This window comes from Eretmochelys imbricata, chromosome 3 (assembly GCF_965152235.1).
Source record: "Eretmochelys imbricata isolate rEreImb1 chromosome 3, rEreImb1.hap1, whole genome shotgun sequence".
Classification (NCBI taxonomy): Eukaryota; Metazoa; Chordata; order Testudines; family Cheloniidae; genus Eretmochelys; species Eretmochelys imbricata.
Window position 1 is genome coordinate 75,655,568 of NC_135574.1, and position 22,184 is coordinate 75,677,751.

General features: G+C 38.3%; 1 protein-coding gene across 4 annotated transcripts in view; it reads right to left on the reverse strand.

Moving 5' to 3' along the window:
* Nucleotides 1–22,184, reverse strand: part of USP45 (ubiquitin specific peptidase 45) — a 99,988-nt gene that overhangs the window by 57,721 nt on the left and 20,083 nt on the right. For 3 of the 4 annotated variants that reach the window (XM_077812860.1, XM_077812858.1, XM_077812859.1), the window contains exons 4-7: nucleotides 22,051–22,154; nucleotides 18,461–18,561; nucleotides 6,754–6,902; nucleotides 4,893–4,988 (exon numbers count right to left, since the gene is read on the reverse strand). In XM_077812860.1, the coding sequence (XP_077668986.1) occupies nucleotides 4,893–4,988; nucleotides 6,754–6,902; nucleotides 18,461–18,561; nucleotides 22,051–22,154 (450 nt within the window). Of the gene's footprint in view, nucleotides 1–4,892; nucleotides 4,989–6,753; nucleotides 6,903–18,460; nucleotides 18,562–22,050; nucleotides 22,155–22,184 lie in introns of those variants that run through there. The other variant, XM_077812861.1, reaches the window with a different exon arrangement.

The following is a 22,184-nucleotide window of genomic DNA, read 5'->3' on the forward strand; positions in this document are numbered from 1 at the left end:
CCCAGTATGGCCATTCTTATGTTGTTGAGTTCACCATTATCTTATATTATTGCATATAGGTCCTTAAATTCTGTACCTTTGGTAGTGGCTGGCCTTCAGACTTACAGTCTTGTTATTTTTTGCAAGGTATCACAGAATCTATAGACCATATACTCTTATGGTCTTGCTCAGGAAGAACAGGCAGGGAAAAAAGGGAGGTGGTGTTGCCTTGTAGATTAAAAAGTATACACTTGGACTGAGGTTCAGATGGAAATAGGAGACAGACTTGTTGAGAGTCTCTGGGTAAGGACAGAAGGGGTAAAAAACAAGGGTGATGTCACGGTAGGGGTCTACTACAGACACCTAACCAGGAAGAAGAGGTCGATGAGGCATTTTTTAAACAACTAACAAAATCATCCAAAGCACAGGACTTGGCAGTGATGCGGGCACTTCAGCTACCTAGACATCTGTTGGAAACATAACACAGCAGGGCACAGATTATCCAACAAGTTCTTGGAATGTACTGGAGACAATTTTTTATTTCAGAAGGTGGAGAAAGCTACTAGGTCAGAGGCTGTTCTAGATTTGATTTTGACAAATAGGGATCAACTGGTTGAGAATTTGAAAGTGGAAGGCAGCTTGGGTGAAAGTGATCATGAAATGACACAGTTTATGATTCTAAAGAATGGTAGGAGAGAGAACAGCAAAATAAAGACAATGGATTTCAAGAAGGCAGACTTTAGCAAACTCAGGGAGTTGGTAAGTAAGATCCCATGGGAAGCAAGTCTAAGGGGCAAAACAATTGAAAACAGTTGACAGTTTTTCAAAGAGACATTATTAAGGGCAGAAGAGCGAACTATCCCACTGTGTAGGAAAGATAGGAAGTATAGCAAGAGACCACCCTGGCTTAGCCAATACATCTTCAATGATCTAAAAATCGAAAGAGAGAGAGTCCTACAAAAAGTGGAAACTAGGTCAAATTACAGAGAACAAACATAAACAAATAACACAAGTACGTAGGAACAAAATTAGAAAGACCAATGCACAAAATGAGATCAAACTAGCTAGAGAAATAAATGGTAACAAGAAAACATTCTATAATTACATTAGAAGCAAGGGAAGACCAAGGACAGGATAGGCCGTTACTTAATGGGGAGGGGGGGGCAGAACAGTAACAGAAAATGTGGAAATGGCAGAGGTGCTTAATGACTTCTTTGTTTCAGTTTCCACCAAGAAGTTTGGTGGTGATTGGACGTCTAACATAGTGAATGCCAGTGAAAATGAGGTAGGATCAAAGGCTAAAATAGGGAAACAAGTTAAAAATTACTTAGACAAGTTAGATGTCTTCAAGTCACCAGTGCCCAATGAAATGCATCCTAGAATACTCAAGGAGTTGACTGAGGAGATATCCGAGCCATTAGCAATTATCTTTGAAAAGTCATGGAAGACGGGAGAGATTCCAGAAGACTGGAAAAGGGCAAATGTAGTGCCAGGCTACAAAAAGGGAAATAAGGACAATCCTGGGAATTACAGACCAGCCATCTTAACTTTTGTACCCAGAAAGAAAATGGAGCAATTAATTAAGCAATCAATTTGCAAACATCTAGAAGATAATAAGGTGACAAGTAAGTCAGCATGGATTTCTCAAGAACAAATCATGTCAAATCTAACTGATATCCTTGTTTTACAGGGTAACAAGCCTTACAGATGGGGGGAAGTGGTGTATGTGGTATCTCTTGACTTTAGCAAAGCTTTGGATACTGTCTCACAAGACCTTCTCATTAAAAAAAAAACCAACAGTGAAATGCAACCTAGATGGAGCTACTATAAGGTGGGTGCATAACTGGTTGGAAAACTGTTCCCAGAGAGTAGTTATCAGTGGTTCACAGTCATGCTGGAAGGGCATAACAAGTGGGATACCGCAGGGATCAGTTTGGGGTCCGGTTCTGTTCAATATCTTCATCAATGATTTAGAGAATGGCACAGAAAGTACACTTATAAAATCTGCAGACAATACCAAGCTGGGAGCGGTTGCAAGTGCTTTGGAGGACAGGATTATAACTCAAAATGATCTGGACAAACTGGAGAAATGATCTGTAGTAAATAGGATGAAATTCAATACGGACAAATGCAAAGCACTCCACTTAGGAAGAACCAATCAGTTGCACACACACAAAATGGGAAATGACTGCCTAGGAAGCAGTACTGTGGAAAGAAATCTGGGGGTCATAGTGGACAACAAGCTAAATGAGAGTCAACAGTGTAATACGGTTGCCAAAAATATATATATCAATCATTCTGGGATGTATTAGCAGAAGTGTTGTAAGGAAGACACGAGTAATTCTTCCGCTCTACTCCACAGTGATTAGGTCTCAACTGGAGTATTGTGTCCAGTTCTGGGCACGACATTTCAGGAAAGATGTGAACAAATCATAGAAAGTCCAGAGAAGAGCAACAAAAATGATTAAAAGTCTAGAAAACATGACCCATGAAGGAAGATTGAAAAAATAAGGTTTGTTTAGTCTGGAAAAGAGAAGACTGAGAGGGGATATGATAATAGTTTTCAAGTACGTAAAAGGCTGTTACAAGGAGAAGGGAGAAAAACTGTTGTTCTTAACCTCTAAGGATAGGACAAGAAGCAATGGGCATAAATTGCAGCAAGGGAGGTTTAGGCTGGACTTTAGGAAAAACTTCTTACCTGTCAGGGTGTTTAAGCACTGGAATAAACCGCCTAGGGAGGTAGTGGAATCTCCATCACTGGATATTTTTAAGAGCCGGTTACACAAACACCTATCAGGGATGCTCTAGATAATACTTAGTTCTGCCATGATTGCAGGAGACTAGACTAGACGACCTCTCGAGGTCCCTTCCAGTTCTATGATTTTGTTTCTGCTGATTTTCACCCCATTTCTTCAAGTATGCACCTCCATCATTCTAAATCTTCCTCTTTGCTTTTCCCCATGAGCACTACATCATCTGTAAAAAGCATTCACCAAGGTGCCACTCTCTTGATACTTTCTGTAAGTGCACTGAGCACCAATGTGAACAAGGGGCTTAGTGCCAAAGTTTCATGATTCTGACTTTTCCTAGAAACTATTCAGTTTCTCTACATGGCCTAACAGTACTCTCATACATATCCTGAATGAGTCTGATATAGTCTTCATATAGCTGTTTCATTCTCATATACTACCTGATGAATTCTCTCAGAATGTGATCATAAGTCTTCTCAAGATTGATAATATACCATGTGCAGGGTTTTCCTCTTCTTATTTTCCACAAGCAATCAATGCAATGACTGCATTGATGTCAAGCATATATGATAAAAGGCCTATTTCTTGCATGAACTACAGTACTTGGTATATATAACTCAAGTGAAAGTTTACATCACACACTTGAGCTCTTAAATCTGTTTTACTCTTATTCCCAAACTACCACCATCTGCACCTTAACTTAGTGGGTAAGAGAGATACATAGCTTCCTCTGCAGCCTGTTTCAAAACAGTGCTCGCCAGCATTCTGTTTCCTTAGCCCTTGGAGTTCATAGATATTAAGGCTAAAAGGGACCATTACAATCTGCAACATACAGACTGAAACCTCTCGTTGAATTACTAGAGAGGATGTCTCTCTAAAAGATAAGCTTTATGATGCATAAATGCATATGGTATTCTTATTTTTATAACAATAATAAACAAGAAGAATGGGAGCTTGAAAACGCAAGTTGGAAACCATCAGCTTCTATATTATTATTGTTACTGTAGTGCTCAAAGGCTCCAGATACCGCATAAACAGAGCAGAGGACAGTCCCTACTCCTCAGATCGTGCAATCTTGAGAATACAATCTTTCATTAAAAATAAATTACATTTCTAACCCTTATAGTTGCATAGGTATCATGTGAAGCATGAACTAAGTTTAAACCAGTACAATGCTGCAGGCAGAAAACTTTAGAGACGCTGTTGGTGCTCAGAGGTAAGCTATCGATATTCACTGCTGCTGTTCAGAATCCTGATAGCAGCAGTGAAAGTGACAAGAATCCCGTTAAATGTCACACTGTGTTTCAAAAAGCAATGAGGAGCAGCAGAGGCAGGCAATGGAGTAGGAGTGTTCCAAAGCAGAGAAGCGATGTGTATGGTAGAACAGAGTCCCAACACCAACCTCACCCTTCTCCCACCAACTAGGAGGCTGCTGGGGTGGTATAGGGAACAAGAGAATGTTTCTTCTCTGTGCCATAGCCAGATAGTGCATGCAGCAGATGGATGGAGAGAAAGGGGTGTCAAATTTATTAGATATCCACTAACCAGAGCCTATGAAAGATGGGAGACCCTAAAAAAGGTCCAGGAACAGCAGCCCAATAAAAACCTCAGCAGCTTGAGGAACAGGAGTTTGATTTTTGACTTGGGGGATGCCCTGAGTAGTGGGGCCCCTTATACTGGTTTAGTGCTCTGGCTATTCAGTGTTTTGTAAATTTTGCAAATTTTACACAAAGGGTTGGGGGTAGATCAGAATGAAATTTTTTACACATTTAATGAAGCACAAACATACTGTTTCTTGTACTGTGCATGTTAAAAACCAGATTTAATGGGAACTGAAAAAAAAATCTACTACATCACACTTCTTTCTTTCACTCCTTCTTCAGGTCAGACATTATTTGCATTCAGTTATGCTCCTGCTTTAGTTCAGCAGAGTGTGAGCATCCTTCCTCTTTCAATGTTGATTTTACATTAACTCTAAAAATAAGTGAAGTCACATGTATTATAGACTAACTGAGAACTAAAAGACAAAAGAAATCGCAGGCCAAGGGTGTGATCATCATTAACTACTCTCAGCCTACTTTATCATTTAGAGACACATTATTCTGACCTGGGTTTCTCCCATTGCACATTTCACATAAACCAGATCTCTTACTACACACCTACCAATTGCGCATCTTCAGCTTGACTGATTTTTAACTTTATTCCCTTTTCCTTCATCTCATACATTAGTTCATTTAACATGTGAGTCTGTGCCAGATTCTTAGAGAGACAAAAAAAAAAAAAAAAAGTTAGACACACTGATCTCTTAACTAGAACATAACTTCTTCAGTCACAAATCCTAAGTATTGGCACAATGTACAAAAGTATATTTAATGGAAAGACTTCAGTGGGTGTTGAATCAGGCCCCAGGAAAAAAGTATCTCCTATAGGAAATAGGTCTCACTGTTATAAAAGATGTAGTCATTGTTGGTAGGTCTCCAAATAAAAGTAACAGAAGTAGTTGGAACAGCAATAACACTGTCTCTGTGTCTGGTTTGTTTATTATTTTAATTGTAGAACAAATCATTTATTATTTTTAACTTTGAGTTTTCCTGTTTGTCTAATGCTGGACTACACTTAAAAGTTAGGTTAACATAGAAAAATCAGTCGGGCAGTGTAAAATCCATACCGCTGACCAACATAGCTATGCCAACCTAACCCCCAGTGTAGACACAGCTACGCTGATGGAAGAATGCGTCTGTTGATGTAGCTACTGTTATTCAGAGGAGGTGTTCCTATATTGACGGGAAAACCCCCTTCTGTAGGTGTAGCACCATAGCTATGCCAGTATAGTCTCTGTAGTGTTGACATATGCTTCAGAAGGCACTGAGACTTAGGGGTAACAGCTTTTATGAAACACACAGCATGGTCACATCCCTGAATATATATTATATATAAAAAAAATGTGAAAAAGTGATTAATAATTCAACATACCTGACCTTTATTAGAAATATAGTCAGAGAAACAGTGTTGGGTTAATGTGACTATTCTACACATAGATTTTGTACTGGTATAACTATTTCCAATAGAGGTGTACTGTTTTTCAAAATGAATTAGGCCTGGTCTACACATAAACGTTAGGTAAACATAGCTATATCAGTGACGGTTTGGGGGGGTGGGGGACACCCTTGATCAACATAGCTATGCTGACTTAACCCCCAATGGAGACACAGCTGTGTCGACAGAAGAACGTGTCTGTCAACATAGCTACCGTCGTTCAGGGAGGTAGAGTTCCCACACCGACACAAAAGCCCTTCCACTGATATAGGCAGCATCTACACTATAGGTTATGCCAGCATAGCTATGTCATGATAGCAATGCCAGCGTAGTCTCTGTAGTGTAGCCAAACCCTTAGTTATTCCAGTACAACCCTAGCATGGATGCAATTAAATTGGTATAAAAGCACTTATGCCAGTATAGCTTATGCAGTATAGCTCTTTCTATTCGGGAAGAAACTATAGCAACTACTGTAAGTACTTTTATACCGGTTTACGCGTATTCGTGCTGAGAAGGGAGAGGTTACAGTTAAAGCAATACAATTCTTATCTGCAGACAATGCCTAGGTGCTCAATATCCTCACTCATGAGTAAAACACCCTTTTCACTCCCTCAGGTAGGACAAGTTCAGTGCATTACTCATGGCTACCTAATACGGAACTGCAAAGATCACACACTGAATTGCAACTGAATTGCTGAATTGCTACAACCCCCACACAAACATTATGTGTAGCACCTGACATTTTCTTCTGTTTCATTCATTTGTAAAGCATTGCTGACATAGGGTTTGTTACTGAAGAAAATACTCTGGGGGGGAAGGGGAGGTGAGGAAGAAGGAGAAAAAAGCTACTGAAATGAAATATCGAAAAAGCAATAATTAAAGTGATAACATACAAAAATCCTTTATAAAATTCACATTTGTAATGATTAAATGAAATGTTTCTAAAATGCTAACAACAAGGAAATCTGATGTCATTTTTGCATCTTACCTGCATGACAGCATTAAAAAAACATGTATTTCCTAAATTATTTATTCCCTTAACTGGAACTGACGTGCCATTTGCAGAACTTTTTCCTTTCAATATTTCACTTCCTTCACTATTTTCTTCGTGAAGTTGTATAATTTTTGATGATGAACCTATAAATAAAACTATAGATTAACATTAAGTGACCAAAAGATAAGATATTTATTATTCAGATATTTTGTATGAAATACTGATTCCCTTTACCTAAAAGTGATACCACTTTGCTTGATTGAACAGTTGGATTTAAAGTTATTAGAGAAAAAACAAGAAAAGGTTGCAAACAAGCTAGCTTTTCTGTAAAAACTAGTTCCAGTACCCAATACAAGATTGTTAAATATGTCTGTTATGGAATATTATATTCAATTGCTGAGATGTCTACTTACCAAAAATAATAGCTTAACACTGTACCGATCATGAGCTCTTTAGGGCAGGATGTGTCTTTACTATAGGAATGCACCATGCCCTACACCCACAAAAAAAGTACTGATACAGGCCCTAATCCTGAAACCTTTAAACACATGGTTCACTTAAAGCAGAAGCAGTAGTTCCACTGCCTTTAGTGCTTAATTAAAGCTAGCATGTGCATTTAAGTGTTTGCAGAAACGGGATCTCACTTTTCCCCTGTTTTTCTCAGTTCACTTTTTCCACTGATTTATTTATTTATTTATTGCAATATATAATATATAAAATCTTTGCTACTGTGGGTACTTTTGACTTTTTTTGAAAAAACAATACAACAAAAATAAAATCAGCAGTAAATCTCCCAGACAAACTCTACCATCAACATAACCCAATGGGTGATACTTTTCCCACCAAACTTCTATCCACCATAAAAAGACAAAGGAAACAAAAACAAAAACACCTCACACATCCCCATCAGGCTCCACCCTCTTCTACCATCCACACAAAAAGAGGAGTCTTGCAGCATGCCCTTTTAGTCACTAAGAACAGATTTATGTATATCATACACATACTAGAAAGACCAGGCAGTAGTTATTACTTCGCTTTTAGGTGCTATTGAAGGGAGGTGTGCAAAAGCTCCCACCTGAGTACAGTGAATCTCTCTCAATTACTGTTCTTTGTTCAATTTGGCTTGTATAATCCATTCAACAGCTGGATACGAACTGTCATCTGTTTTCCCAGGTGACACATTTACTTCTCCTGCCCCTTGTCACTGGCACAGGATCTGTTAAGCTACACTTGGCTGCGTAAGATACTGTTATTTGTTTAAAATTTAACAAAAAACAGATTTAATAAACCATAATAGAACATGCTACCAGTAGTTTCCTTGTATTTTCCTATTTGCCTTATTACTTAAATAGACAAGGGGCAGTGAAGTTAGGCAGTCATTAACTTGTAGCCTAGAGGTAATATAAAGACTTGAGATACACTATTTAGCCTAGAATTCTACTAGCAACTTGCATATTGCCATGATTCCTCTACTAAATATGAACATTACTGACATCTACAGTGTTTTAAAGTATTGATTAACAATGCATGTCAATGTAAACGAGTTATGGACTTAATGGATGCCAAGCACTGTAATGCTGCAATCTACATCGTGACATATGAATTCATACATTTGTTCTAATGAGTTACACAGTGAAGTCTCATTAAAGTGTTCTTGAGAAATAACTAACAGGCCTATTTACGTTAATGAAATGCTCATACCAAAAGGTTATTTTATGTAGACTCCTAGGTAATTACTTGCTTAGAATATGGAAAAATATAATTAAATTCAAAAAAAATTAAATGTGATTTAAAAATATCCATTGTGGCTGACAACAAATCTTTGATGCAATTTGCATGCACCCTTTAAGGATACCAAGGCATAATTATTTTTCAAGTTATGTATGAGTTCGTCAAAATGCAGTTAGAGGCGCTTGCCATTTACTTTCTTTTTTTTTTGTTTAAAATGCTCTCAATGATACAGTCTATGCAGCTTAAAATATTCTCTATTCCACTGGTGTGGAAACTGAAGACAATACAGGGACACAGCAAGAGAGTAAATTCTCTTTGAAAACGTAGACAGAATACTTTTGAACATAGCAAATGACAAACAGCTTGGGAACCCTTCACAATTTAAACAGGCTCCCACAAACTAGGATACATGCAGTAATACCCTTTCATTGACATGCTCACAAGCTGTATGCTACAGTGTCTTGCAACAGCACCATCACATAAAACTCCTAAGGCAAGAAAAGTGTGAGCTTTTCGGGGGAGAAGGGGGAGAAGAGAAAAATCTCCAAATTTCTGCCACCTGAAGGTACTGTTCAGCATTGGAAAATAAATAAAAATCACTCCCCTCCCCCCATCACACACACTAAAGCAGTTCTGTATGTGGAGAAAATTGATGGTTAAACAAAAAAAGCCAAGATTGTGTAAATAATTTGTGTATTGGTATACCACAGTTGTTGCATTTATCCATCGGCATTCAAAAACATCTGGGACAGCATCTTAAAGTAAACAATGTTCACAAGGCCATCTGGACAAAACTGCGGGCAAAAATTAAAGCATAAGCATATGGAAAAGCAGATTTTTCTCTTCCCTTCAGCAATACAGGATGACAAATGTCAAACCTAGATCTGTCTACGCTTCACTGTGCTATGCTTTGCAGCACCACCTGGCTCTCCTTGCACAGCCACCAAATATGGACAGCACTGCCACAGCAGACCATATCTGCAGGGCAAACTCAATAAAAACATTTCACTTCATGGTTAAATGGCAGCTTCACACAAGTAGCAAGGTTCCATTTGCTAAGTCTCACATGTAAATAATTCAAGAGAAAAAAACAAGGATGACCATTTTTGTTACTAGACCTGAATGCTCATGTAATTACAAAACACAGTAAACCAGAGTTCTAGATCTGACTGTCACGTTAGCAAGATAAAAAAAAACTTATAAAGATAAAAACATACAACTAAATAAATAAAAGATGTATACATTTTATTAGTGATTCCTAGGAACCTTCTTTCCTCCAAAGAGATTTTAAATATTACCTTTCCCCCCCCATCTTTAACAGATTTTCCCAAATGACGTTTTCTAAGAAGAATAGGTATTTTTGTCTGAAAAAAGTCTAAACAGACAGCTGTAAACTGGTCCCAATACAGACATTATTGCTTAACTAGTTCATTTTGTATAGTGACTTGTAAGCACATTTATACATCTACGGGATCTCTAATTCAAAAGGTACAGCATCTATTGATTCCATACTGGAAAGCCCTAAATTCAGTGATACATGGCAGTTGAGCCTTGGTCTGGTAAGGCTGAATACGTTTGGTTGGCATGCGTAGAGCTGGTCAGCCAGCCTCCAGCCAACTTAATAAGTGACAGTGGTAATAACTGCAATTGCTGATTGTTAACCGTTCTACACACTTAAATTTCAGGGCTGTACTGAAAAATAACCCAAGGCTAAAAGCATGCTAGAGCCTAAACTTTAAAAAAAATGGACAGTGCTTGTGTACAAAAACATGTTTATAGACTCTTTTCGATTCAGTGTGGTGCATATTCAAATATTTCATCATTCCTCTTTTAGGAATGGAATGTGACTTTTCAAGCCAATACAGACACAACAAAGGCTCTATAAAAAAAAAAGTTACACTCTTCTATCAAAGAAGCTGTATGCTACTACAAGCACATACCAGTAGAGATGCACCGTTTCAAGGATTAAAAGAAAAAAATATATTCCTTCTATCAAACCAGACCAACTCCCAAGAAGCAAAATTATGAAGGAGTTATGATAAAGAGAAGCTGTATGTAAAATTATTCATACTGACTTTCAAACTACAGGAAACAGTATAAAAATTAGTGATGGTGTAAATAGAGATTTTGAACAGAATACGGTAATACATTTACATGGGATTTAAAACACTTCACAAAAATGTATCTTACATAAAAAAAAATTGCAGTGGGCATCAAGTAGCCATTGTAGCTGGGCCAAAAGGTTTTTTTGTTTTTTTTAAACTGACTGGGACGACTAAACACAACTGCAATACAAATAATAAAAGTTCCAATTCCCAGCTCACCAAATGAGAAATAATGCATTTCCCTGAATGCAAAATAAATGTAAATAGAATATAGTTAAATATATGTTCCTAATTCTGTTATACAATACTTTAGTTTAGAATTAATTATCTTGTGACCCAATACATCCATTCTATTAGATTTGTACGTGGGGGAAATATTTCAAAAAGTCATAAAACGCATTGTAAACTAATCATCCGCCTCTGTGAGCATAAACTGCTTACAAACAGAGATTTTCTTTTTAAAGACAGGTATCCTAGCAGAGTTATCCCCATCTTGCTTCCAGTTCCTTGGCTTTAGTCCCATGATCAATAATAATGTGCATCACACAGTGCAATCCATTTGAACAGAATGAGCTTAATCAGGAGATTGCCTATGGAACTGATTTAGTCTAACAATATTGAACTGTAATGACTGCTACTTAGTCTGGGCAAAATCATCATATATTTGGCTTAATGGGAACACATTTAGCCAATGTCAATTAAACTGTATTTAGCCAGGTGCTAAAATATATATGAAATTCTAAATTCAGATCTTTAAAGGCAAAAGTTACTAAGTACAAATTCATATTAAGAAAAAAATTAAGTTAAAATAAAAGTGAAGTAAACTGAATTTTCTTCTTTTATACAGTATATTATGTGCATCATATAAAGTATTTTCAGACCTTTAAAAAAACCCAAAAAGGTCTCTTCTCTGAATTGGGACAACAGTCTTTGTGTTATGTTGCTTTGGCACTGGGGGATTTACTTAAGGATGTAGTATGTTAAGAAAAGTGTTTCAGCATTAAAGGTGATTTGCAAATGGGGATAAAAAGTGTTTGTATGGTAAAAAGAAGCAGAATAAAACAAAGGAGGATGCAGAGCGTGAGTTGGGTTTTCTTGTACTTTTTTATTTTTGTTTTACTTTAGAAATATCAGGACTCATCTACTCCAGGTCTAAGTCCTGATTTTGCCACCTCTTTGGACTGGGTTCACTATTCCATACCCATTACTATTGCACTGTTTGTGGGAGTTCCTACAGTCTTAGAACTTGGACCTGCAAGGGGCTGAGCACTGCTATCAATGAGAGCTATGAGTGTGCAGCACCTTGAAGAAACTGGCTCTTAGGAACGGTAGGAGAAAAGGTAGAGAGAGTTGTCTAGCTAATTTAGTAGTGCTTACAAATAAAGGGGCTGATCCTGAGATTCCTCCACTTGCAGAACACTCACTGAAGTCAATAGAAGTTTGGAAGGTGAAGGGGTTAAGGACTCAGCCCAAAGTAACTAAAAATACATAATTCATAAAAATTGGAGATTTTAAATTTAGTTTCTCATTACAATTCATTGTAACATTTAACAGGTTCGCAATAAATCTTGTCAGCAAAAACTCCTCAATTCAGACTATGCACTGGGTTAATAATTACCAGTCCGAAGTTTAAAGAACAATGCCAACTCTGACCGGCACAAGAAACTCTAAAGACTTATTGTAGGTTTGTATCAATTTATTTTGATTGTATTTCAAATATATGCAGTGTGTGCATGCTTCAGAAATATTTCTGCTCAAACAGAAATGTATCTGGGGATACAGATGGTATACAAACAAAAACATAAATGACAATCAATTTTTCCTTCAGCTAGGGGATTAAAGCATCTTTGTTTATTTTTTCAATGCAACTTTTTAAAAAAATTAAAAATGAGAGTTCCAGGAATATGCACCCTTATTCCAAGGACGAGCCTTTTCTATTGAGTATATCTCTGGTACTTCAGCTGAAGGCCTTCATGGAAAAAACAAGGTTAATAGATTTACTTTCTTTTTTAGTAAATTCTCATCATGTTGCATTATGAAATGCTACTAAATCGCCTAGCGCTCCTTTTTTATTTTTAAAAAAAGGAAATAAAACTAGTTTTCTCAAAATTGTACAATCATGAAAACCTAACCCTTAGAAAAAAAGAAGCGTTCTCTTCTTAAATGGCTGCTAATTTTATGTTTTAAAAGCCTAATTTTTTCTTTCACTGCTAAAATAATGCCAGAATTAGAGAAAGCAAACTACAAGTTTTATTTCTATGCATCTGCCATAATATAATAAACTGAAAATTATGTCTGGTTCTTGCACAGTTGTGCAGCTATTCAATCACTAATTTTGAGTTTCTACTTTCAAACTATTTGTACTTTTGTTCACTACTAAATAGATGAGGGGGAAAGCCTTGAGAGAGAGAGAGAAAAATCAAAATAATTCTTCAGTGAGGCCAATTATTTTGTTATAGCAGCACTAGGAAAGAACAATTTGTCACTGAGTTGTCACCTCATTTTTTTTCCCCAAAAGTAATCTGTTTTCTTAATTAACAGCATTTCTCGAGGAAAGGTCTGCATTTGTCAAACTGAATTTCAGGCCAACAACAGAGGAACTTTTTTTTGGAAGCATATCCTCTCTTATTTTGATAAGGGGCACATTTAGGATTACTTTGCTTGTTAATTTTGTTTCTAAACATAAGGGCTTGTCTATACAGCTTCAGCAAAGCACACTAGGAGGGTGGGATTTGTAAAGTGCTCTGACTGCCTGGTGTATATCCTGCAGGCATTCTCTAAAAGGATGCCTGGCTTAGGTACCTTTCAGAGTGTGCCAGCAAGATCTAAACAGGACAATTACCGTGCAACAGGTTAGACAAGTTTACAAATCAGCCCTCTCTAGCATGCTCTGACAGAGCAGTGTAGGCAACCCCTAAATCAGGGGTGGCCAAACTTATTGACCCTCCGAGCCGCATACAATAATCTTCAGAAGTCCGAGAGCTGCAAGACACTCGCAACCTGGCCCGCGGGGCAGCGCCTGCCATGGCACACACCTATTGAAGCTCCAAGGCCTGCCCTCCCACCACATGGGGTTAAAGCCCCGAGACCTCCCTCCCTGCAGGGCAGGGGCCCCTCTCCCTACCACCCTGCTGCAGGGCAGAAGCCCAAGCTCCCTCCCTCTGTCTGGTAAGCAGAGAATGGGGGAAGGGGGAGTGGTGGGGGCTTCGTGAGCTGCACTTTAACTGTAAAAGAGCTGCATGTGGCTCACGAGCCGTGGTTTGGCCACGCCTGCCCTAAATCAATACAACTGGTTAATCTGGCTCCTTACATTTTGAATTATATGTACTACAAATTAGTTCAGAAAAAAAGTTACAATTTTTAATTCAGTGTAAAACACGGTCAACTCATAAATATCCACCCACAAATGTGGAGTGGGGTAATTATTTCAGAATACCTATTTTCCCCGATAAAATTTCACACAAAATTATCAGTCTTAGAAACTTATTACTCTTCTAGCTATTACAGAAACTGTACTATATCAATTATATCTATGAAAATACAGATCAAGTTCCCAGTTTTCACCTATTGTCAACTGCTTCAGCAGGGCAGCACAGCTGAACTTAAAACAGCAAAAACCCATTCCACTACTTGGCCTCCCCAGCAAGGGTTGTAACGGCAAAGCCGGAGAACTAATACTAGCTCTTTCTCCTCCTCTCTCTTTAAAAACCACCCTGGGACCAATCTGTGACAGATTTAACTTAAACTTTTTTTAAAAAAAAAAAATCAATCTTCAAACATGTACATCTCTCCACTTCTATTAGGGCAAATATACATAACAATTTTCAAGATTGCAAAATAATTTCTTCCCCAGAAAACAATCAGACACTCAAAGAGTAGCATCTCAGCATGGTTCCTATGTAGTACATGTGCATTATGTTCCTGTGAAGTTCACAAGTGTGCCATCCTGACAATACTGCACCTGCCTTCCTGGGAAAACCATCATGGCCTGCTAACCTTTTCTACAAAACAAATTTCTGGGTGGTACTCCCTAGAAAGCAGTCTTGCTTTATTCTTCCATCTTGTGCCCAACATGACCTCTTAACCAAAAAGACTTAAAATAATAAAGACATTGCTGGGTACAGCAAACCATAGGATCAGATGCGAAAACCACACAGCTGCAAGCATTCTTTTGGGAACCCAGCACTGGAGTTCATCTCAATCGCTTAATGTAATTACAAAAGTCAGTCATGTAGTAGTAATGTAATTTGCACATTTCTGCAGCTGAAGTGAAGTTCAATCTTTATGAGAGACTGAGTAAAAGGCAGGGGTCCTGCTGCCACACTATTCCACCACATTAGTACCAAATGACAAGCATTTTGCTTTTGTTTATCCTCCAAGATGCATTAATTAGGAAATCTATATAACCCACCCTCTCTTTCCAGTTTTAAAATGTTTTATTTTATCTTTATATGGATTCTTGATGATCAAGAACTTGACAAGTATAATAGCCAACATCTAATATTCATGTGCATGCTTATTTGTACAGAGACTTGAATATTTGTATGCTCTGAAGTGCCATACCAATCAGTTGTCAGAGAACACACACACAGATATTAGACTGTACATTATAGATGCCACAATTTCTGCAATGAAAAATAAGTAGCAATTTTCCCCACTTCAGTATGCTTACTCACAGATCAGAAGAAATGGGGGAGTAAGAGGAGAAAATACAACGAAGCACAAGATTTATTTTGAAATATTGAATAGCACGTTGTTGGTAGCAAGTATTGCAAGCTTGTAGTCAATACTTTTAGATTTATCATTTAAAAATCACATTTATTAAGATTTCTCTTAACCTCATTACCGGACTATTACAAAAATCAAAATCTTCTATGCTGTATTAAAAATCAAAAGGGAAAAAAAAACCACATCAACAGAACTATGAAATAAGCATTTAAATTAAATTAAGAATTATGGTGAAAATTACTATTTAACAAGAAATAAAGGCCTCAGATCTATCCACAAAAGACAAGATTCAAAATTCATATATTTAATTCAGACCATTATATTTTATCCCCTTTTCTGTTTGTACACTAATGTGAGTTAAGTTTGGGTCTCAGTCAAGATTTTCAGTATGTAGTCTTTTTTTCCTACCCTCTAAGAACTAATAAGGACCCAAGTTAAATTATTTTAGTGGAAACACAGTTTTTTTAACTTTGAATTTAATCATCATTTAGTGAAGAACAATCGCTGCAACTAAATTTATCGAACTAGAACAAGACAGTCAACCTTGTTCAGAAGTGTCCCCTCTCACACACACACACATACCCCCCCCAGTGATTTATCAATAGGTCAACAATTCCCAGACTCTTCTGGCAGCTGTACCAATTCACCAAACGAAGACCTCAGCTGTACCAGTCAGAATCCTCTCCTCTTCCTCTGTAGCCTGTGACCTGCTCTCCTTGCTTCTTTAGTGATAAAGATACAACCTTTGAGCTCATTCTTTATAAGTGTTGTGGGCACTGGCCCTGATCTGAACCACTTAAGCATGGGATTGAATGCTTTGTTGAATAAGGGTCAGAAAGCTGGTCATTGTACAGGATCCGGTCTTCTGCATTAAGGTTTCTGGTTCTTCAAGCTCCAAATCCTGCAAACTCTTAAATGCATTTGGACTTTAAGCATGTGAATAATTGCACTGAAGTCAATGTGACTACTCACATACTCAGAAGTTATGCATAAGTGTTTGTGGGATTAGGTTTAATTTTGCACTCACAATTACATAGACATAGACAACTGGGGACTTCGGGGGGGGGGGGAAGGGAAGAGCTTAAGCCCACAGTCCTCTCCCCAGAAAAATTTTAGGGGCTCCGTTGATAAAGAAAACACTGAGTTTGGAACAGAAGCTAGTTTATCTCACTTTATTACTAGTGGGCAAATTTAGTTCTGATACTAAACTACTCATTGAAGCGATAGTCAACTGCTATTATTTTATTGTTTTAACTCTAGCCCCCATCCCCAAATTTTAAAAAAAAATGTCTATGGCCCTGAATTAAGCTAGAGGAACTCAAAAATCCAGCAACACATCAGACAGTGCAAAGACGTTATTCAGTGCAGCACCAGTTGCACTGTACATAAGCTAGAATGAATGAGACGGTGGCAGCAGCAACATACTGAGGCTCACCAAAAAAGCTGAGTTTAATACGTCACTGGTTTTAAAGTTCATTCTGTATAATTCAATATCTTGTGACATTACTCCTTCATTCAGAAAATATCTTCACAAACATGTTCATCGGAGGAAAATCTTAAAGAGTTTTCTGTCTTTTTGGTATCTCATTTTTAATGCCTGCATTCTTAGACAGTGTTAATAATCTTTGATTTTCCAACTCTTGGATTAAATAAATAGAGCATAGTCAATGTGCTTCTATAAAAATATATATATATTTCATGGTTACATAAGCATTGGGCCCAACATGACCTGACAATGATTAAGATTTAAGATTAAAGCTGGCTGGTCAGTTTGGGTGTCCAATTTTCAGAAAGCGATGGGCAAAATCAAGACACCTTAAAAGCATCTCAAATTGGGCACCTAAAATTTGAGGCATCCAAAATCATTATGCACTTCTGAAAATCTTAGCCAGCATCTTTTTTATTTTTTGTAAAAACAAAACAAATTTAAATATTTTCCATTTGATTATTTGAAACAATTACCACAGTATTTAAGTGCTTGCAAATGAAATATCACAGCATTTTACTAGTGCATGAAAATCGGACATTAAAAATGGACTATAAAGGAAAGTGAAATTGAATATTGTGTTTTCATTGTCCAAAATGAGAGAAACACATACAGTAAAAACAGCATAATGAAAAGCTACATTTTTAAAATGTAATATGCCATTAGTTGTAACTTCTGGATTAGAAAATCTGCTTTTTTTAAATATGACAACTTGAAAGTGTCTTATTGTGAGATGATCACCTGGAAAACAATTTCCATTAAAACTAACAAGAGAGTTATGCACACATGCACTGAGGCGCATATAAAGACCTACCCGTAAGGCTATATAATTCTGATCCTATCCCTAACCAGTGATGCAACTATTCTCTTCTGGGAATGTGCAATCAAAAGTCTTTTCCAAGTCCGTCCCTCCTCCCCCCAGTTACGTCTAAGTAGTGTGAAATCTGCACAGCCCCAGTAAAGTTTTAGGTCTGAAATGCTGCAGCAAGACTTGTGTCAATGATTGTATCATCCATCTCGATCTTCAAAAGTGCACAGATGAGCAGCAAGAATACCTAATTATTTCCAGTATGCAGACACAAGAAGAAAGACACATTAGTTGATGCTTTATGAGCCTGATAGTACTAACTTGTGCAAGTAATTTCATAAAGTCAAGTGATAGTGCTTTATGTCCAGCAATAAGCTTTAAAGAACTGCAATAAGCTTTAAAGAACTGCTGTGCAAACGTCATCAATGAAAGTAAGCAAGCAATCGTGCAGTTTAAAAACGTGACTGATACAAAAACTCAACCAATTAATTTTTTTCAATGCAGTTTGTATATGTTAATGTAAATGAGATAACGAATGCTTTATCATCAAGTACTTGCATTTATCTCTGGGGACCTCAGCAAGGTTTTATTATCTACCATAAACTGATGTAATAAAATACAGATGTTGAAGGTGAAATTCTGGGAGAATTACATTACAGTGCCCAAAATATTATTTCTAGTACCACAATAGAAGGCAGTGTTTCTGGAAACAACTGTAATAATAAACATTGGATCAACACCACCAATCATTTTTCAATTGTATTATTAATACAATCCAAAAGCTGAGATGCCGTTTCTAGAAACAGAGAGATATGTAATTGGTGCATTAAATAAAATTCTTACTTGGTTCAGTCCTAGTAACATGTTTCTGAAGAAAGTCAACTATCTGAGCCAAAACCTTCTTGTTGCAGTGTGTTGACAGCTCTTCATCACATTCATAACACCTAAACAAACAAAGAGAAACAGATTGGAATTCAGGAGATCCAGGTTCACTTCCCACATCTGACAGACTTCCTGTGTGCCTGGGGAAGTCATTTTGAGCCACATCCACAAATGGACTTGAGCATCTAATTTTCGGCTTTAGGAACCGCTGACATCCACAAAACCCCTGTATGGCTGCCGCCAAACCATGTAGGTATCTAAACTCACTTGATGCCCAAATTTTCTCTGTAAAAGTACCTTAGGCACCTAAGTTTCTGCCCTTGGGCATGCTCAATGCTGTTTCGCTCTAGGCCAGAGGTGAAAGTAAGTTGGTACGCGTGGGTACACCGTACCGTACTGGATTCCCCAGGCGGCAATTTAAAGGGCCTGGGGCTCCCAGCAGCGACTGGAGCCCCGGGCCCTTTAAATTGCTGCCAGAGCCCCGCTGACGGAGCCCCTGGGTAGCGGAGGTGGCCAGGACTCCCGGGGCTCCAATTTAAAGGGCCCGGGGCTCTGCTGCAGTAGCAGCAGCTGGGAGTCCCTGCCCTTTTAAATCCCTGCCAGAGCCCTGCCACCACTACCCCAGGGCTCTGGCAGCAGGGCTCGGGCAGTGTTTTAAAGGGCCCGGGGCTCCAGCCGCTGCTACCGCCCTGGGCCCTTTAAATCTCTGCCAGCAGGGCTCCGTCGGCAATTTAAAGGGCCCGGAGCTCGGAGCCGAATGGTGTGGATTGCACTCTCAGCAAATTTTCGGATGATACTAAACTGGGAGGAGTGGTAGATATGCTGGAGGGCAGGGATAGGATACAGAGGGACCTAGACAAATTGGAGGACTGGGCCAAAGAAATCTGATGAGGTTCAATAAGGATAAGTGCAGGGTCCTGCACTTAGGACGGAAGAACCCAATGCACAGCTACAGACTAGGGACTGAATGGCTAGGCAGCAGTTCTGCGGAAAAGGACCTAGGGGTGACAGTGGACGAGAAGCTGGATATGAGTCAGCAGTGTGCCCTTGTTGCCAAGAAGGCCAATGGCATTTTGGGATGTATTAGTAGGGGCATAGCGAGCAGATCGAGGGACGTGATCGTCCCCCTCTATTCAACATTGGTGAGGCCTCATCTGGAGTACTGTGTCCAGTTTTGGGCCCCACACTACAAGAAGGATGTGGATAAATTGGAAAGAGTCCAGCGAAGGGCAACAAAAATGATTAGGGGTCTGGAACACATGACTTATGAGGAGAGGCTGAGGGAACTGGGATTGTTTAGTCTGAGGAAGAGAAGAATGAGGGGGGATTTGATAGCTGCTTTCAACTACCTGAGAGGTGGTTCCAGAGAGGATGGTTCTTGACTATTCTCAGTGGTGGAATAGGACAGGACAAGGAGTAATGGTCTCAAGTTGCAGTGGGGGAGGTTTAGGTTGGATATTAGGAAAAACTTTTTCACTAGGAGGTTGGTGAAACACTGGAATGCGTTGCCTAGGGAGGTGGTGGAATCTCCTTCCTTAGAAGTTTTTAAGGTCAGGCTTGACAAAGCCCTGGCTGGGATGATTTAATTGGGGATTGGTCCTGCTTTTGAGCAGGGGGTTGGACTAGAAGACCTCCTGAGGTCCCTCCCAACCCTGATATTCTATGATTCTATGACCCTTTCAATCTTGATTCAAAGGGCCTGGGGCTCTAAAGGCCCTGCCTCTTCCAGTTGAGGCCCCACTCCTTGCTCAGGACTCCGGAGTACCAGTAAGTCCTTTAACTTACTTTCACCCCTGCTCTAGGCATCCAGACGCCTAAGTTCCACCACTATCCAAAAACCAGGAAAAGATAAGCATTCCTCTGCCTATATTGCCTATGTGGAATAGTGATTGAGGCTTTATCTTCTGAAAATGTAAACAAACTTGTTTCTACATTTTCCTATGTATTGTATTCTGTGTTGTAATTGAAATCAAGGTGCATATTATTTTTGATTACACATATTTGCACTGTAAAAATGATAAACACGAGAAATAGTATTTTTCAATTCACCTCACACAACTACTGCAGTGTAATCTCTTTATCATGAAAGTGCAACTTACAAATGTAAATTTTTATGGTTACATAACTGCACTCAAAAACAAAACAATGTCAAACTTCAGAGCCTACAAGTCCATTCAGTCCTACTTCTTGTTCAGGCAATCGCTAAGACAAACAAGTTTGTTTACATTTTCAGAAGATAATACTGCCTGCCTCATTTACAATGTCATCTGAAAGTGAGAAAAGGCGTTCACATGGCACTCTTGTAGCCAGCGTCACAAGATATTTACATGCTAGATGCGCTAAAGATTCATATATCTCTTCATGCTTCAACCACCATTCCAGGGGACATGCATCCATGCTGATGACAGGTTCTACTCGATAACAATCCAAAGCAGTACAGACCGACACATGTTCATTTTCAACATCTGAGTCAGATGCCACCAGCAGACGGTTGATTTTCTTTTCTGGTGGTTCAGGTTCTGTAGTTTCTGCATCAAAGTGTTGCTCTTTTATGACTTCTGAAAGCATGCTCCACACCTCGTCCCTCTCAGATTTTGGAAGGCACTTCAGATTCTTCAACCTTGGGTCGAGTGCTGTAGCTATCTTTAGAAATCTTACATTGGGACCTTCTTTGTGTTTTGTCAAATCTGTAGTGAAAGTGTTCTTAAAATGAACGTGAGCTGGGTCATCATCCGAGACTGCTATACCATGAAATATATGGCAGAATGTGAATAAAACTGACAGGGAACATATAATTCTTCCCCAAGGAGTTCCTTCACAAATTTAATTAACACATTATTTTTTTAATGAGCATCATCAGCTTGGACGAATGTCCTCTAGAATGGTGGCCGAAGCATGAAAGGGCATACAAATGTTTAGCATATCTGGCACGTAAATACCTTGCAATGCCGGCTATAAAAGTGCCATGAAAATACCTGTACTCACTTTCTGGTGACATTGTAAATAAGAAGAGGGCAGCATTATGTCCTGTAAATGTAAGCAAACTTGTTTGACTTAGCAATTGGCTGAACAAGAAGTGGGACTGAGTGGACTTGTAGGCTCTGAAGTTTTACATTGTGGGGTTTTTTTTGAGTGCAGTTATGTAACAATAAAAGTTTACATTTGTAAGTTGCACTTTCATGATAAAGAGATTACAATTACACTGCAGTACTTGTATGAGGTGAATTGAAAAATACTATTTCTTGAGTTTATCATTTTTACAGTGCAAATGTGTAATCAAAAATAATATGCACCTTGATTTCAATTACAACACAGAATACAATATATATGAAAATGTAGAAAAACATCCAAAATATTAATAAATTTCAATTGGTTTTCTATTGTTTAATTAAAACTGCAATTAATTTTTTTTGAGTTATCGCGTGAGTTAACTGTGATTAACCAACTGCCCTAGTTAAAAAAAAAAAAAAAAAAAGTCTTTTTAACTGTGTGTGTGTGTGTATACACACACACACACACACACACAAAAATATTCCTAAACACAATCTTACCATATGATCCATGTGCTGATATTGATTACAATGCAATGAGGTTCTGTGCGAGCAGTTTGGAAATGTTTCAGAGAATGCTGGCCTTCTGAGTTTTGACTACAACCCTGAAAATGAGATCATTAAGAAAAGGTTAT